The sequence below is a fragment of the Saimiri boliviensis genome, chromosome 4 (genome assembly GCF_048565385.1).
Source record: "Saimiri boliviensis isolate mSaiBol1 chromosome 4, mSaiBol1.pri, whole genome shotgun sequence".
NCBI lineage: Eukaryota > Metazoa > Chordata > Mammalia > Primates > Cebidae > Saimiri > Saimiri boliviensis.
The window spans coordinates 107,816,663-107,835,802 of record NC_133452.1 but is presented as its reverse complement, the minus strand read 5'-3'; the positions used below and the strand labels follow the sequence as shown (position 1 = coordinate 107,835,802).

The 19,140-nt window shown below is 39.4% G+C and overlaps 1 protein-coding gene across 6 annotated transcripts in view; it reads left to right on the top strand.

Annotated features, from left to right (window-relative positions):
• LOC141584314 (uncharacterized) overlaps nucleotides 1–19,140 on the top strand; it is a 224,131-nt gene that overhangs the window by 151,636 nt on the left and 53,355 nt on the right. For all 6 annotated transcript variants that reach the window (XR_012517291.1, XR_012517293.1, XR_012517290.1 and 3 more), the window contains one exon: nucleotides 14,436–14,648. Coding sequence is in view for 2 of the 6 variants with exons in the window: in XM_074398028.1 (XP_074254129.1) it covers nucleotides 14,436–14,645 (210 nt within the window). In the remaining 4 variants the exon portion in view is untranslated. The remainder of the gene's footprint in view (nucleotides 1–14,435; nucleotides 14,649–19,140) is intronic.

The following is a 19,140-nucleotide window of genomic DNA, read 5'->3' as shown; positions in this document are numbered from 1 at the left end:
CATAATCTACAAAGTAGAGGGCAGTGTAACTGAGCACCAAATGCAAAATCCCCAAATACCAACTTCACTAGGAGAATGCAGGCTCTGAAAGAATTCCCAGCAAGATACAAAAAATATATTAAGGTAAGAGCCACAAGAAAAGGCTGATGTGTTCATTTTTCTGACTTGGATTCGATTAAATTGCTACTACTATTTTCCTGAGGTCCTGCAAGCTGAATCTTATAACTTATGATACAGGTAAAAACTAAAGATGCTTTTAAGTCTTGCATCTGGGAACCTCAGTTGAATACCGTCTAGACTTTAAGAAAACTGGTTTATAGATTGTTACCAACAATAACCTTTGTTGTTCTCCTGTTTGAAAACCCATCTGCAATGCCGTCTCCTAAAACAAGATGCAGCTGTTTAATGGGACTCGGCTATTCCCAGACTGGTTATATTTAAATGTTAAGTCTCCACTCCAAGGTAAACATAGATTATATGATATATCCATGTTTGTTCAATATGCATGTTTCAGAACCATGTTCATGAATAATCATAGATTCTCCTGTAACCCGTTAAATATGTGTGTTTAGCTAACCTGTTATATCCCCACAGGAACCCCCGATACAACTGACAATGGAGAACAAACTTACTGAATTCCTTATTGATAAGGAAGGGACACATGTTCTGTAGTTTATACCCATCTATCCTATGACTCAAAGACTATGGTGGTTATAGGGGTGTCAGGGGAAGCTATGACTTACCCCTTAGTGCAATCCTTAGACTATCATCTTCGTGACCAGAACTGATGGGAAAAACTAAAAAGATGCACTATACTCTCAAAGAAGCATTGCCAAAATACGTCAAGAAAGGAATTTGATTTGGGATAAGTCACTGATGGTTGCCCTGTTGTGGATTAGAGTGGCTCTCTGAAGTAGGCTCAAATTGAGTCCCTTTGAAATTATTATATGGTAGGCCATTCCAGGTGTCTGCTCCAGTGGGACAGCCAACTGATGCTTTAAGAGATTTAGCAATTGCCAAGTATGTTGAGACTGGGCACTATACTAACTTCTGTTCATGAGTTTGCTTCTAGCAGGACCACTTATCCCATAGATGTAGCCCTAGATCATTTTCAACTGGGAGACTATGTCCTCCTAAAGACTGAAAAAATATGGACTTGAACACTGACTTGCTGCCAAGTTGACAGGACCATTCAAAGTGCTGTCAAATATTCACTCATCATTTAAACTTGCTGGACTAAAGCCATAGGTGTGTCGTACTCAGGTCAGGGCAGCACAATCAGAAGAAACTAGGAAAACAAGCGGCTTGAGAGCCCTTGAAGGATCCAAAACTACTCTTTCACAAAACAGATAAGTGAAATGAAAATGTACATCCTATGTCCTTTGGAGATTATCATTTTCCTGGAAACACAACTCTTTAGTAAGGATCTCTCAATCTATTGCCTCTTCTCCTAAACTATCCCACTGCCAGATTTGTCATTCTAAATCTTCTGATAGTTGTTCCTGTATACAATTTTGCTTAGGTTGATGCAAAAGTAGCTGTGGTTTCAGACCATGAATTTTAAATCAGTATAACTAGGCTCAAACACATCTTTATTAATCAAAATAGGAACCCTTACAATCAACACATTTTTGCCAATGAGAAATGTTTGTTTATTCCTGTAGTTTAAAAATCCATGCTTACAGATTAGATGAACTCTTGGAAAACATTTTCTGCACTGTTTTCCTGCAATAAATTGTCAAGATGCTTGAAGAAGTGGTAGTCAGTTGATAAGAGGTCAGGTGAATATGGGAGATGAGGCAAAAGTTCGCAGCCCAATTCGTTCAACTTTTGAAGTGCTGTTTATGTGACCTGTGGTCAGGCATCGTCATGGAGAAGAATTGGGTCCTTTCTGTTGACCAATGGCAGCTGCAATGCCAGTTGCAGTTTTTGGTGCATCTCATTAATTTGTTGAGCATACTTCACAGATATAATGGTTTTCCTGGAATTCAGAAATCTGTAGTGGATCAGACCAGCAGCAAACCACTAGTGATCATGACCATATTTTGGTGCAAGTTTGGCTTTGGGAGGTGCTTTGGACCTTCTTGGTCCAACCACTGGTTGTTGCATAAAATCCACTTTTTATTGCACATCACAATCCAATTGAGAAATGGTTCATTGTTGTTTCTTGGAATAAGAGAAGATGATACTTAAAAACATTTTTTTTAAAAAAACTTCACTCAGCTCACGAGGCACCCACTTATTGAACTTTTTCAACTTTGTAATTTGCTTCAAAAGCCAAATGACCATAGAATGGTCAACGTTGAGTTCTTTGGCAACTTCCCAAAGTGTAATTGTAAGAGGATCAGCTTTGATGATTGGTCAGTTTCTGATGGCTGACCACTATGCTTCTCATCTTCAAGGTTCTCATCTCCTTTGCAAAGTAGATGAATCACCACTACATTCTACATTCATTAGCAGTTCCTGGGCCAAATGCATTGTTGATGTTGAGAGTTGTCTCTGCTGCTTTGTGACCCATTTTGAACTCGAATAAGAAAACCGCTCAAATTTGCTTTTTCTCTAACTTCATTTACATCATCTAAAATAAATATTAAACAAATAGCAAGTAATAAGTCATTAGCAAAAAATAAAGCAAGAAATGTGCATTAAAATGATGTATAACATAATCACATTTATTTAAAAATGTATTCCAATATCAAACAGCAAATTTGAACAACACAAAAACCACAATTACTCTTACACCAACCTGAAACCTATTTCTCCAGTCACCTATAGGTTCTGATTAATAACTTCATACCCAGAGGTCCATGCTTCTTTCTTACTCAGCACTGCATTACATATTATGTGCAAAGAAATAATAAGGACCCACAAGCCCACAAGTGTAATTTCTACCAAATAACTTCCCTAGGTTAAATCACCTGTTGCATCTACATTAATTTCTCCTCTAAAGTAGAGACCCATATTAGTAAAATTATACAACAGGTTACCTGACTTCAACAAACCTTAGAACACCAAAGCAGACTTAATCTGGGCACTTTCCAGGACTGATTTACAGACCTATTATCTGGGATTCCTTGTAGAATTCAGTTAGTCCTGGAAAGCATTCTTTTTTTTTTTTTTTTTTTTTTTGAGACGGAGTTTCACTCTTGTTACCCAGGCTGGAGTGCAATGGCGCGATCTCGGCTCACCACAACCTCCGCCTCCTGGGTTCAGGCAATTCTCCTGCCTCAGCCTCCTGAGTAGCTGGGATTACAGGCACGCGCCACCATGCCCAGCTAATGTTTTGTATTTTTAGTAGAGATGGGGTTTCACCATGTTGACCAGGATGGTCTCGATCTCTTGACCTCGTGATCCACCCGCCTTGGCCTCCCAAAGTGCTGGGATTACAGGCTTGAGCCACCAAGCCCGGCTCTGGAAAGCATTCTTAAATTGGGCCTTAATATTCTTCTTTTGGTCATTGTTGCCTACATACTAGTAAAACTTGTTATGCATTGTGTAACCAAAGTTTGCTTGTGTTTGACTAAAACTTTCAAGCAAGAAATGAGATGCCCTTGATCGTTGTTCCTAAAAGCACTAAGGAATATTTCCTTACGCAGGTCAAATGATTTTAGTCTACAGTTGCCCCTCATTAACCTTGTCCAGCAAGAAATGGGCAGATGTGAGACAAAATACCTTTGTCTCCAATCCGACAAGATTGTGGAATGATCTTTGACAGTGGGAAACTGTGGTAGTGTAAAGGATATCTAGCATGACTAGTTCCATTTTGCTTCTAACCCCACCAGCACCCCCATCACCCTGCACAATGATATCATGTAGGTTAACTGCTTTTGATTATTTCTGCACATAGGCCAAACTAATTTTGGGAGGAATTTACAGTTTACCTTTAAAGCAAGGATAATAGTCCCTTCCCAAAACTAACCCCTGAGGAGATAAGGATGGTGTACACGGAAGTAACCATGTTATGTTACAGATTTATAGGAGCATTGTGACCTGACTAAGGATAAAGCAATTTGTTACAACCCTCCCTGAGACCCTTGCTGCCACCCAGATGTCCATGATCATTGATCACCTCTTGTTCTCAACCTCCTCCCTCTTCACCTTCCCCTAATGTAAGGGGGACCTAAAATTCTCTTAACTAAAGATGGTTCTTTAGGACATTAGTACACTATATTCTTGGTTTATTGCCTGTCCAAAATAAAGTCACCTTCCTTGCCCCAACACCTTGTCTCCCGACTTACTGGCTGTTTTGCAGCAGGTAGTATAAGCTTGGACTTCTTTACAGTTCAGCAATATATATGAATAAAAACAGAAATTATATATATGTATACATACATATATATGGGGAGAGGGAATATATGTAAATGTGGGTGAATCTAGGTAAAAGCTACATGAATGTCAATTGTAATAATCTTATAGATTTTTGGTAGGTCTGATTCTCTTTCAGAATAAAAATGTGTAATTTTAAAAAATGTTGAGAGTTCTCTTATGAGAGGTGTTCATGCAGAGACTGGATGAATTTCTGAGTAATAGGAATTTTTGCTTGGTTTAAAAATGGGACCACATGATTTCACTTTGACACTTAGTATGATGCTTAATTTTTTTTTTTGTTTTTGAGACAGAGTTTTGCCCTTTTTGCTCAGGCTGGAGTGCAATGGTGTGATCTTGGCTCACCACAACCTCCGCCTCCCAGGTTCAAGCAGTTCTCCTGCCTCAGCCTCCTGAGTAGCTGGGATTATGGGCATATGCCATTATGCCCAGCTAATTTTGTATTTTTAGTAGAGACATGGTTTCTCTATGTTAGTCAGGCTGGTCTCCAACTCCCAACCACAGGTGATCCGCCCACCTCAGCCTCCCAAAGTTCTGGGATTATAGGCATGAACCACCGCGCCCAGCAGATTATTAATTTTATGTGTCAAGTTGGCTAGGCCACAGTACCCAGATATTTGATCAAACAGCAGTCTGAATGTTTTTGTGAAGGTAATTTTTTTACATGAGATTACACATTTAAATCAGTACACTTTGAATAAAGCAGGTTATGCTCCATAATGTGGTTGAGGTTCATTCAATCCATTGAAGGCCTTAGGAGAAAACACTGAAGTCCCAGAGGAAGAAGGAATTCTGCCTCCTGACTGTCTTCAGACTGAAACTGCAACATCGCCTCTTCCCTGGGTCTCAAGTCTGCCACCCTATCCTGCAGATTTTAGACTTGTCAATCTCCATAATCACGTGAGCCAATTACTTAAAGTCAATCAATGGTTTCTGTTTCTCTGGTGAACTTTGACTAATAAACTTAGATTAACTGCCTCCTTGCAACTCCAAATATTCTTCTCAATTTCTTCACCTTCTCAGAAGCCTCTTACCCTCTCTCCGACTGCTTGTGTTCAGGGCCTGACATGTAATAGAAGCTCCTCCCTACTACCAACTATGTAATGCTAGGCTAACTGAGAAGCAGCTCAGTTAGAACTGTCTTTTAGAAGGTGCAGTCTAAAAACCAAGATATTATTTGTTATTCTTATTATTATAAGTTTTGGAATTACCAGGATTGCTATATAAAACATGTTAGAATCATTACTAGCCTGGAGCCTAACCTCTAAATGATCCATGTTTAATCACAGGGTATTAGTTCTTCAATGTCACCCGACTCCACTGCTGTGATATATGCCTTCATTAAGGTTAAGGAGAAAGAATTTAAATATCAGGGTTGAGCATCTGAGCAATTATGCCATTTCTATTGATCACCTAATGAAAATTTATGGCATTTAACAGTGAAGAAATTAGTTTACATAAGGGTGCTAGCTTCTACCACTGTGTTCATGCCATTTCCTGGAAAGCCTTCACCATATTCACTCTAACAGTGCATTTTTAAGGGTATTCCAATTGCAGAAAGCACACTATGGCTGAAGAAAGGTTGGGCAGTTTAGTTCTGCCATTTCGTTACAAAGTGATGTAAATAAAATTTAGACATTGGTCAGCATGATGAGAACCCAGAGGGCTGAAATGTAGTGTCTGGTTTTCTGCAGATGTCATGTTTTAGAGCAATCATAAAAAGTCCAAATAGGGAGGATAAATATGAGGACAGAAACAGTCACAGAGTAATAAACTAACACCTTTAAAAAAAGTAAAGAAGTGTATATTACATAGTTGAAAATTGTGAGAACTGTGTCACCTACAGAATCTAATTTATAGTCATCAGAGGAAATAAAAATGTTCCCAAGAAGTCACAGCAACTGTTCCTGGCAGGCTATTGTGGACATTGCTGAGGCAACTGTGACCCTGCCATAATTTCAGAAGTTAGACATTACTTGCTAAACAAGAAACTTCCTATTTCTTTTTAAATTAATCATGAGCATGGGAAGGGGAAAAGTTTCACTTCTCTCGATTATGCAGAGTCCTTTGAGCTCCAAAGCACACAGAGGGCCACAGGCATACCTTCTTTTCAGAAAGACCCTCTCTGACCTTCTTATCTAAAGCAGCACATTCACCCCATGGCTTTCCAACCCCTCACTCTGCTGTCTCCACAGAACCTATTCCTGCCAGAGGACAGCAGGCTGGCAGCTGGTAAGGCCTATGACCTGAAGCTAGCAGCCTGCATGTACAGTCTGCCTCTGTGACTTGACAGCTGGGGGGCAGGGTAGAGAGGAGGAAGACTTTGGATAAGGTACTTAATTTTTCTGTTCCTCAGTTTCTTCTTCTGAAAAAAAAAAAAAATAGGAATGTTAATAATGTCTACCTCATAAGATTTTGAGAATTATATGAGTTACTATTGAAAACCCTGGAAGCACTGTCTGGCAAATAGTCATATTCTGTGAAATAAAACAGGTGAGCAAAATGTATTCATTTTTCATGGTCTGCCCTGTTGGAAGATGAGCTCCACAAAAGAAGGACCTTATCTTACACTCTATTGTATCGTCAGTGCTTATGGCAGTGCCTGACACCCAGTGGGTCTCAGTAAATGTCTGCAGAAGGTAAGGCTGGGAGGACTGTCAGCTTCTTCTGTGCTGTTTTCCCTGGTTTCTCTCCTTTCTTACTCAAATGACCTCATTTAGGTGATCTGGCTGATCTGTTTAGTTAGAAACTCATTGAAATATTTTATGCTAACAAATTCCCTAGGAATGTAATCTTATGAATCCATTAATTCATTTATTAAGATCATATAATAGGAGGCTTGTAGTGTCTCCTGACTCAAATACATGGCTCAGAAACAATACTCAGCATGTATTTCAACTATAAGATAATGGGATGTCATTTAAATAATCTCTCTAGGCTAAGCCATTGGGTACACAGGTCAGTGGGGAAAAAGGGATAAGTTAGGAACAGTCAATGTTGAGACCAGGAACGAACTTGGCCATTGCACGTGCATGGGATGGGTGGCCTGCCTTCCAAATCATACAATAAAAGGCATCCAACCAAGCCAGCAGCTTTATCCAGGGTCTTCTCTGGTGAACAGAGTGCCACAGACCACCCTGCAGATTGGGCAATCACTGGGTCTGGTCCTAGCTAAATGAACGGGCAAGAGGACCCATTTGAATTGAAGCAAGTCCTTAGTCAGCAACTGAGCTGACTCAGGGTTCAACTCCAAGGAAGCTGGAAGTTGAAGTAGTCTGGACCTGACTAAGAATTCACACATTCTCCAGCCCTGGACACATGGGATGTGTTTTAGAACAGAGTCCAGTGCCAGCAGGAAAATGGAGAACTAATCAGTGACCAGTGTGCAGTTGCTGAGGGGACAAAGCCAGCCATATTGTGGTCTCCATGAAACCCTTGGTTTTGGTCTTTCCTCATTAAGGGAGCTGGACTCTCATGTGCATTTGAAAACCAACATCACTTAGTTCTTGAAAATGTTGCTGAGTAAGTGATACTTCTTTGGTAATTACCTCCTTTCCATTTTCTCTCTTTCAGAAATTCTTAATTAAATCTATCTCCTACTTTGATCCTCTAATTTTCTTATTATTTCTTTTTCTGTTTTCCTGTTAGAAGTCTGTAGGGGCTTTTGTTGTTTTTTTTTTCCTGGTCTATTTTCTTAAATTCATCTCCTATTGATTTCAGCTTTCAAATGTTAACTTCCAAGAGCCTACCAGTTCTTGTTTCACGGATATAGTGTATTCTCTTGTCTTTCTCTGAGGAGTTTGATTATAAAGTATTTGGGGCAGTTACTTTTCTTGTCTGTATAGTTGTCAAATCCTTTGAGTTCCTCTTTAGTTTTTACTTTTTTGTCACTGCCTTCCATGTTGAAGACTTCCTTGACATCTGCTCCTTCTTGTCATTTCTCACTCATTAGAGTGAGGCCCTTGAGCGTGGAGAGAAGCTCTGTGTTCAAGGCTAGTCCTTGTTTCCTGGTTAGCTGCACTGTAGGATTGTGGGTAGAGATGGCCATTTTGTTTAATGACCTTCAAATACTGGCATCTGTGGATCTGTTCTCCTGCTCAATCTGTTTATCCAGAGAGCATCCTCCACTCTCCTACCTGAAGAGCATAAGGCTGGTCACCAGAGAATGGAGGTTGAGTTGGACAGGGGCTCACTATTTGGTGTGTAGACTTTCACTGAATTCCCCACTCTCATCCTCTTGTCTAACCTCCTCCACTTCTCCCAGCTGGTGTTCCTGAATCTGTCCCTTCTTTGGGAACTTCAGAAAGTTAATCAAGTCTTTCAAGCAAATTCTAAAGATCACAACGAATAGCTTACTCAGTGAGATCGTTTTTACAGGGTTGCAAATCAGAACTTAAAGACATTTTTCAGGCTTCACCTTTTAAGGGCAATGGTTAAAAAGGGCTAAAAAAAATCATAAAGAGCTTAGTAATAGAAGAGCCTGATCATGCAGGCTTGCATACTCACATGCATGCTCTCCAGCACTTTAGGGTGTAGGACCAGGCATGGGGTGGGAGTGGAGGGGCAGCCCAGGGACTTCTATGTGTGCTCTTGTTTTGGGTTCCTAGGAAGAGACTATTGGGTAAGTCAATTTACCTTCACTGGTAAAATAAAATTAGAGAATTGGAGTGTGGGATCTTTAGGCTCCTTTCAGCTCAAAGGTCATCTATTCTATTCCACAATAATAAACTCATCTCATTTTTATCCCTGTGGATAGCTAGGATGAATCATATAGAAACATCATAAATTCAACTTCAGGATATTAAGGTGATATGACATGAATGTCACAAATAACAGTAACGTCTCCCACAGCTTGTGGTTTGAAGGGACAAATGAAGAAGCAGTGTTACCTGTGCTTTACACTTGTAGTTATTTAAGCTTTTCTTTCAGGCATGAAAAGACAAAGGCTGTAAAATGATTTCTTTTAAGGCTTGTTAACATGGGAATTTTATGTTTCAAAACCTGCATTATATATTTAGAAAATAAGAGTGAAACAAGTCAGTGTGGGTGGCTGGGGATGAATTTGAATGTGTAATTATAAACATCACTTCTGAAGGGCAGCTGCAGGAAGCATGTTGATACGGTAGTGCTGGGGTCTATAAGCAGACACACATTTTCACACCCGGACGCACTCATGCGTGACCTTGGCATATGCCTTTTAAAATGTCTGGAAAGGCTTTCAACACTGCCTTTGTATACAGTAAAGTGTCCTAATAATCAGTCTTACAAGAAACTGAGACCTATTTCAGCAAAAGATGAAAAAAATAAAGAGAAGGTATTATTTCTCTGAAAAACCTGTGTCCTTTCATAAGCTTAGATCCTTTCCCTCATAACTCTTTGGGATAAGAGTTTTCTCAATTAGAAATGCTTTTATCTGCAATTTGTAGGGGAATGGCTCCCTGGCATCCTTGCAGGTCTCCACACGGGCAAGTGCGGCTCAGCTGCAGCCTGACTTGCCTTGGTGAATGAACACTTTGTCACCCTCTCAGGAATTTGGCATGAGTGGCAGTTCTGTGCGGTGCTGTCAAGACTGTTCCCCATTCACCTCACTATCTTGTGGGAGGTTGCCACAAGGCCATTTTCCATCTATTTCCCTGGTTCTGGTGAGGTATGGGACTTTCCATCTGTCCCCCTTCCTTGGGAACTGTTGCAGACTATAGAAATGCTTGGCTGGAGCCTAGAGTTGCTGACTTCTCAGCCACAAGGTGAGGAGTGCTGGTGTTTCTCATCATTTGCCCCCTTGGCTTGGTGTCATCCTGTGGAACAGTGGCTGCAGGTAGCTGGCACAATGCTGATCTTTTACGCTGTCTGTATGAGTTATAGATTGGCTAAATTCATTTTGGTTTGTTATCTCCTTACCAGCTGAATCTTTAGAAATATGGCCAGCAAAGCTAGTGGCCATTCCTATGCCACTGCTAAGTGACCTGCCTGACTGTTTGGTAGAAAACTCGATCAGCTTAAAAAAGAAGGAATGTTTCCTTTATCCACATACTAAGTAGTCAGGACACAGGCAGTTGTTAAGTCAGCAACATGATGTCAGGGCTGATCCACTGCAAAAATTCCTCAGCCATCTTGGTCCTAAGATGACTGTTCTGATTCTGGACATCACATCACATCTGCATTCAAGGCGAGATGAAGCAGTGAATGCAGGGTCGTTATCTGTCTGCTTTATTGTGAAAGCAAAAGCTCTCTCAGAAATGCTCCAGTAGACTTCACCTTGTGCACTATTGGCCATAACAGGATCATAATCCCCTGAGCTTCAAAGAAAACCAGTTTCTGAAAAAGACGAGCTAGATCAGCATGGTTGGTGTACACTAGACTAGACTCGTCAGAGTCCATGCTTGGGCTGTTCTCCTTACCTTTCTGAACCAAACTTGAGTTTCATTGGTGAGACACAAGGAAAGTATAAGTTGGATGGGCAACGAGTTGTATGTGCCATTTGAACCAGTGTTGCCAGTCCCAGCCTCTTACCCCAGCTCAGTAGGAAAGACCCATCATTCGCTGACTCTATTATCTCTTCTTGCTTGCACATCAACTATATCTCATATTTGAACTGACCAATAAATAACTGGTGCATTGCAAAAACAATTTCCAGTTCTTCAGTAACTGTAAGTCTAATCTAAAAGAAAGTAAGTTGAGAATTGTCACGATCAAGGACTATATATGCACCAGCCCCTGAACTACTTTCTTTTCTTACTAGACTACATCAAAATTCAGAAGTGAATGACATTAGGTGAACGTTGAAAGTCTGATGCCACCATAAGCTTACTTATCTTTGCAGTGTTCCAAGTCAAATAAATTTCTTTCAGGTAAGAGTACAACTATGGCCCCTCTTATTTAAGTAAGAAATAATTGGGATTATTGTCTGTATTTGGCAAATTGATACAACAAAACGCCATCCTGTTTCATCTGGAGGGTAGAAAGTTATTCAAATGCTAAGATAGAAACTAATCCCTCAGGAGCTAGGCTATGAGAACTTAGCCTATCTTTTCCTTCTGTCCCACCTGTCTAACTCCTAAATATCCCTCAAGATGCTGCTTAAAAATAATTTTCTTTTTTTTATGTCTTTATTTTAATGCTTACCACTGGCATACTGAAATTATTTACTTAGACATTTGTCTCACCACTACATTAGCAAATTTTCCAGGGGAACAGTTTTGTTAGCACAAAGTAGAATGCACAGTAGTAAGTTCTTAACATATTTTTGTTGAATAAAATCTATTTATATCTTTCTCGATGGCTGTAAAAAATCTATTTAAACCATGAATAATTAATAACAATTAAGTTATAGATCTTCATTGAGGCACATCAAAATAAAAAGTGCATTTATGGGCAAAAAAAAGAGACATAAGTAGAAAGCAAATTCAAAACAAGTAAAATATCTGCAACTCCTATCACATAAATATGATTTATTTCCTTAATATGTAAACTCTTAGAAATTGAGATGAAAAAGATCAATCAGCCAAAAGACAAATGAGCAAGGACATGAATAGGCAGTTCACATAAAAATGGCCCTTAGTAAGAAGACACTCAACCTTACCCATACTTGCAAAAATGCAAATGAAAACAATACTGAGAAGCCATTCTCATTTATCATGTTGGCAAAAATCCAAAGATTCAATAAATATTAGCGAGACTGTGGGAAACAGGCACTCTCAGCATTTCTGGAGGAATGCAAGTGGTACAGCTCCTAGAGGGGACCATGTGGCAATTTCCAGACAATATTACAAATGCTTTCACCCTTTAACTCAATTAACCTATGATAGAGAATTTATGCTACAGAAATCTGGGCATGGTTACAAAATGGCATGCACAAGTCATGTATTGTGGTATTGTTTGTAATAGCATCAGAAACAAACCATTTCCATAAAGAGAGGACTGCTTAAATAAAGTGCAATATGTACTCAAAATGGAATACTAGGTGCGGTAAAAGAATGAGGACACCCTCTGTGTTATATTGTGGGAGGGTATCAGGATAGATGACTCAGAAGTAAAGTTCAGAATAGGGAACACATTATGATGCCCATAGTGTCATAAAGAAGAGGAAAAAATATATATACTTGTTTTGGTTTGCAACTGCATAAAGTTATACTGTGGAAAGGTATATTGTAGGGATGGGGGCCAACCAGGCGGATAGAATAGAAGCAAAACTCAATGTATACCATTTTTATTTTAAAAGTCTGTGAATTAAAAATAATAATAAACCTGTGAATTATTACTTATTAAAAATAAAAAAATTTAAATCCTACACTTTTCACATGGTGTTTAGGGCCAAACTGCAGTTAATATTTCTGCCTCACTTACTACATCAGTGAATTTTGGCAAATTTCTGAACCCCTCCCTGTCTTGAAGGAATTTGATGAGTTAATAAATACAGAGGGATTATTATATTTATTAAATAATAATTTAAAACTTGTTAAAGCCTTATTAAATTTAAAAACTTATTAAAGCCTGAAACACAGTAAGTTCTACATGACTGTAGTCTGTTATTAATACTGCATTTAACAACAATTTTGAATAACTCTTTAGCACTTTAGTGATAAGATTTCCTGAATCCTTCTGATGATGCCCCCTCACCCCTCCTTGAAAGGTGGTAAAGTGAATGTCAAGAGTAATATCAAACAGCACTGAGCCAGGGCCAGGTACAAATACAGGAGCCCACACATGGGCATTGCCACATCATTCCACATCATGCTTATAGAAATCCTAAGACACGAGGTCATTGATTTCTATTTCTTTTTAGCAAATCAAAAAGAAAATAAATTGGATCATGAAGCATTATGAATGCACAAAGTGTTGCAAGATGTGCAAGACAGCTATAAAACACAGCCCCTGAAAGTATCTGCTGCAATTCTTGATGAAATCAAGAGGACATCTTTCCTTGACACCCAGAAAATGGGAGTCACTGTCAGGTTGGGAGTTTCTAGAGAGAAACTCGAAATAAATATGTGGCAACAGGTTCCATAGCATTACTCTTATTTACAGTTTTGAACACACCCACCCTATGGTTGCTTATTTAAAAAAATAAAGACTCACTGATGCAGAAATGATATAATCAGCAAGGCACTGTCAGTAAATTTGCCAACTCCCTTTGGATGGCTTATGTTGCCTGTTTCTGTGGAAATGAATTTGGGCATGACATTTTGATGTTTGGATTTTTGGATAACGCCAATTCAAAACCGCACAAAGAAACAGCTTAGATATTTTTCCTTCTAATAATAATTTTAAAAAGCCTAACACATTGTGAAGAAATTGTGCCCCCTGCTGATTTAATTTGATATTGGTTTTTTGGTTCTTTTTTTAAAAAGTCCTGCAGTGCCGCAGGGTATTGCGGTGTCTTCAAGGTCAGTAATTTACATGTCCTCTCAGAGGCTAAGGCAGCCTCTCCATGCAAATAGGAACATTTTGCTTGATAGGGACCTTGGAAAAAAGGAAGCAAAGGAGGAATGCCTCCTTTTATGAGCTATGTGGAGATATTTGTTCTAAGAACCTTCTCAGTATTCCCCGTACCTTTAGCGTCTGAATCGGGAAAGCAAGCAAGCAGTGCAGAGAGAGGAGCTGGTTGCTGGTGAGCACATGCCCTTTGTAATTACTCTTCACTTCAGGACCAAAGGACAGTAGAGCTCAGTTTATTGATGGAGTTTATTCAGTCTGCGAAAACCATTGTCACCAAAGAACAGCACTCATGATGGGGCATTCCAGATGCTCAGATGTCATTCTGTTAACTTGGTTTGAGCCACCCTCCAAAAGTCTCCAGCCCTGGACAGTATCATTAACCAGGGATGTAGCGTTAGTAACGGCAGCCTCCTTCTGTGGTCTTCATTTTCATCTTTGTTCCCTACTTGCTTGTTGCCTCACCACCTGGGCTTTTAGTCTGTTTTCCTAGGCTGGTACTTATTTCCAACAAGCTGCCAAGTAATGCCCCTGGAAAAGTCAACGAACTATTTTTTTCTGTTTTTTGCGGTTTTTTTTTTTGTGTGTGTTTTGCTTCGTGTGTGTGTGTGTGTGTATGTGTGTGTGTCTGTCCTTATATTTTGCTTATGTTCATCTTTTGATATTTGCATCTTTAGGAGAAATTCCTGAATGAACACAGAAAGGACTTTAGCAACGCATTCGGCCTTGGAGAAGATAAAGGAGGAAGTTTTCTAAGATGGGGAGGACCTTTCCTCATGCCTCTCCTAGACAAGGCCACAGGTTGCATGGCTGCTTGTCTGCCACCTGTGACGAAAGCAGCCTTTTCCAGTCTACAGGATGCAATACTTTGTCCACGATTCAGTTAACAGGTAGGTAGTAAATTCTGTCTTTTCCCCTCCTCTGTAACTTAAAAGGGCTTTCAGTCTTTCCAAGGGTCCTTTGCTCTTTGGTTAGAATTGCCAGATTTAGCAAATAAAAGTCCAGGGCACTCACTTTGAATTTTAATATAAATTTCAGATAATGATTTTTTTTAAGTATTTGCATTTGTTATCTGAAATTCAGATTTAGCTGGGATCCCATACATTACCTGGCAGCCTTATCTTTGATTGAACTCTGTTATCACGCTGTCTGTTTTGCAGGGCATTTTAAATTGAGCTGAGTGCTGAGCCAGGGCAGGAGGTCATGGGCCTTGGAGCCCAGGTGGCCTGGGCGGCGCGTGCACCAGCGCTTGCTGTCTTAGGCGCTCACCTCCCTCTAGCGGCCGCTAAAGCCATCACACTTGCCGAGCGGCAGCCCTGCTGAGAGGCAGCTGCCCGCTCCAAACAGGGAAAGGGCAAGTCTGAGAGAGCCCACCCTCAGGGACTTTCTCCTGGAGGGCTGCGATGGAGGCCTCCACGAGAAAGTGGCCTTGTTCATGGTAGCGGAAACGAAATTTCCCTTGTTTCACTTAAAAATACAATGGAAAAAAAATACGTCTGTACAACAGCCTAAGCTGACAGATGATGTCTAACCCTGGGCTGTACTCACCACTAAACACTGATAGATGTCGTCATTTTCATGCTAAAGAGACTCTATTCACCCCAAATAATTTATCAAGGAGTATTCATGTAGACGGCAAGTTTGGGAAGGTGGAGATGCTTATCTGTCTCTGTGATGTCCCTGTGCCTGATAGCCAATAAATAAGTTTAAATGAATTGACATTGAAATACACTATAGGCTTGGAATTAAAAACAAAGAGGAAGACTATTCCGACCCTCAGAGAATAATCGCTTCATCGCAGAGATGATGGCTGAAGTGCTTTTATGCTCAGCAACAACTACGGAATTGGGTCTTGGAATTGTACTTCCTCTTTTAACAGGAAATGGATGGCCGGAGTCCAGGCCAGTCGATGAAGGATTGATATGCGTGAGATTGTTTTACAAAGCACTGCTTTTAGTGTTTAGTGACACAGGATAGTGTCTAGAGCAGTGGTGTGGAGCCAGAACATGGGTTCTAGAATCCAGAGATGACTCCCAGAGTACATCTGAGTTCCTTCAAGGACGGTTTCTACAACATAGGTGTTCCATGATTCCTCATTTAATGAATGCATGGGACTGTATCTATCACAACCATCTCCACACTCATTGGCTTTAGTGGAGTCAAGGCAAGGGAGAGATTTCAATGACAGAATTCTGGTGATAGGGTCTCCTACCACCAATGGCAGTATTAAGGGGCGATTAGGGGAAAGGGTAGCTTTAAGTCTTCAAACCACGCAAAGATGCGAAATCTAAGCAAAAGGAAATGCCTTGCTTTACGGTTTCAAGACAAACCCCTGGAAGTTGCCCCTTTTAAATAGATTGTCTCTCAGCCTTGCTCCGCAGATACAGTGGATCCCTACTGCTTAGTAATCATGTTAGCCCTGATCTGTAATCTCGCTTAGTAGGGTGATAGGTATTTGCTCAGGAAATTGAGACAATGGGTACTCACATTTTTAAAAGTAACTCATAAGGAAGGGAATAATAATTACATAAGAGCATTTAATATGTTCCAGGCTCTATCTCTTGTTATCTCATTTAATCTTCACTGTAACCCTATAAGGTTATTATTGCCCACATTTTTACAGATGTAGAAATGTCAGCTTAAAGAAGTGAAGTAACTTGGTGAAGGTCATACAAACAGCCAATATGCAAATACACATCTGCCTTATTCAATTCTTTCCAACATACGGTGCTGGTACTCGAATACAGGAGTAAACCTGTTAGTATACCTCGAAGCAGAATCAAATAGAAAATGTTTGCTAGAAAAAAGCAAGCATCAGGGGAAAATATGGAAGGGTCAACCAAAGGGTGAATGGGCTTTGTCCTTTCTCCACTGGAGCTCTTTCCTTATTTCCTTTAGAAATAAGGTTCTTTAGATAACAAAGGAAGAAGGCAGTGATTCCAAAATCTTTCTCAGCTTTTAAAATCCACACATTCTCAGGCCTTAGCTCCTGGGTATTCTGATCTAGTAGTACTGGGATGGGGCCCTGGAATCTGAATTTTTAGCAAACATGGCAAATTTAAAACCCAGGGGATTAGATGTTATCTAATGTTTGATTACTCCTCCGATCAACCACTTAGGGTAAATTCTTAAGGTAATTTTCTAACAAATATTTGTATTATTATTTGTATAAGATTATGTTAGGAAAGGAACAGCTGAGGCACTCATTGAACGAGCTGGTATATTTCTAGAGAGCAATATTAATATGTCAGCAATCTGATGTTGTTTCCTATGCCGTTTCACTGGCATTTGGCAGCTTAAAACATAGCCCCACTGGAGATATAAACTCCTTAAATCTGGTAATTCCACTTTATGTTGGATTCTAAAATGTTATGTGGGATAAGAACCTTAGACAATTCAAAGAACAGCTAATCTCATGAAAAGAAAGAGGAACCAAAATGTAATAATGGTTGTTTTAACTCTATGTTCTTTCAGTCATTTGGATCCTCTATGCATTCTCTAAACAAGCATTTTTAAAGTGTTTGCCATGTTTCAGACTATGCTAGGAACTATGAAAAGGGAGGAATAAGAGTTGCTTGGTTTCATTCACCTTAGTGTGTATCACACCTTGTGAATCCTGTGAATAAAGAGTCTGGGTAAACGAAGGTCAATAAATAAAAATAAAAAAGATTACAGATGTTCCCACAGTGAAAGTGGTCACTATGCACAGTGGTGTTTACTTTAATGGACACATGAATGGGAATGGTGTCAGTGCCATATTCTGAGTATCATCAGTTGACTCATGAAAAATACAAAACACTTTGAAAGGAGGTAAAGAGGCTGTGTTACATCTTCTGCTTTGAGCCCCATCTTGCTGAATCAGAGAGTCACTGGAATAGGCTTAGTATTAAGACCAAAAGAGGATTTTGTTTCAAAAAACTTGAAACAAGAATAGTTTCAATTTTTTTGAATAGGTATTTCCTTCTTTCCCTGTTGCCATATGTTGTTTTTCCTAGTTATTTAACTCTTAGGCCATCCGATATTATCCCTCCTTGTCAATTTACATGATCCATACTCCTTTGGGTAATTAGGATTTCCTTCTTTAGCCATCACTCCTGGCACATAATTTTCATTACCTTTAACTTACCTTACTTATCTCAGTGTGAGAAACTCATCTAAATACACCTATGCACTTCCTTTTGCAGACAGGATAATAACATTTGTAATTTGTCTCTGTTGTAATTGAATAAGTTACCTAGATGATTTTACATGTTCTTTTTATTTCTTTACTTATCCTCTGTCTACATTTCTGACAATGTCACCTGCTCCAGTATCTAAGGTTAAATCTTTACTAGTTGGACAGGTGAGTAGTTGATATATGACTAACAGGCAATTCTCCTTCAGGAAACTCTAGATTGTGTAAGTATGCCTGATTCATCCCTGCTGCTGCAACTGAAATGTGTAATAAAAGAGCAGTAACAAAGAGAGGCGATGATGACAGCTTAGCTGCAGCATCTCATTCTCTAGCTCAATAAGCCAACAGGGAAATTATGACCCTGTGAAACAAGTAGCTCTGAAAATCATTCCAGTCATTCCAAAGGATGATGCGATTTTTCTTCACATGTTCGCAATGAAGATACTATGTTGTTTAATTGATGGGTTTTTTTTCTTCAAAGTGTGTTCTATTGTTTCTATATATCTCCCTTATAAGGCTCCATACTGTAATTCAACCCAATTTTTGTTCAATAGAGATTTCTTAAACACCTCCTACATGCTAAGCACTGTGCTAGGAGCTATAAATATTGTTAGGTAGATACAGACATGGTTGTCTTCTGGTACATTCTTTTTCTATCATTTAATCAGAGTCATATATTTTTAAATATATTGATAATGAGTCAGAATATAAGAGTATGAGGTTAAAAGCATGGGCTCTCATCAGAGAGACTTGGTGATGAATCTTATGCTTATCACTGTTATGGTGGTCATAGACTTACTTGCATGTACTACCGAACCTTTATTTTCCCATTTGTGAAATAGAGTCACATTAGTACCTACTTTTCAGAATCATTTTGAAGATTGAGATAAGTGCCCCAGTGTCTTGAATTTAGCGAGTGTTAAAAAAGTGGGAGTTCTTATTAATTAATAATATGATTTTCCTGAGCCTGTATGCACAAACTTACTAGTTCTCTGCTAAAAGGTGAGGGACCTCCTTGAACCTCCTAAGAAAAGCTTTTGACAAAGGTTAAAAGTAATGTGTAACTGAATTAATAACAACCTTGTTGTTGAATAGTCAACCAGGAAATGTTACGGTTAAGATTTCTCACGACAAGTGAAATTAAGAGAATATGAACTAGTGCTCTTACACTAAGTTCCCTTTTTTTAAAAAGACATTTTCTCTGATTT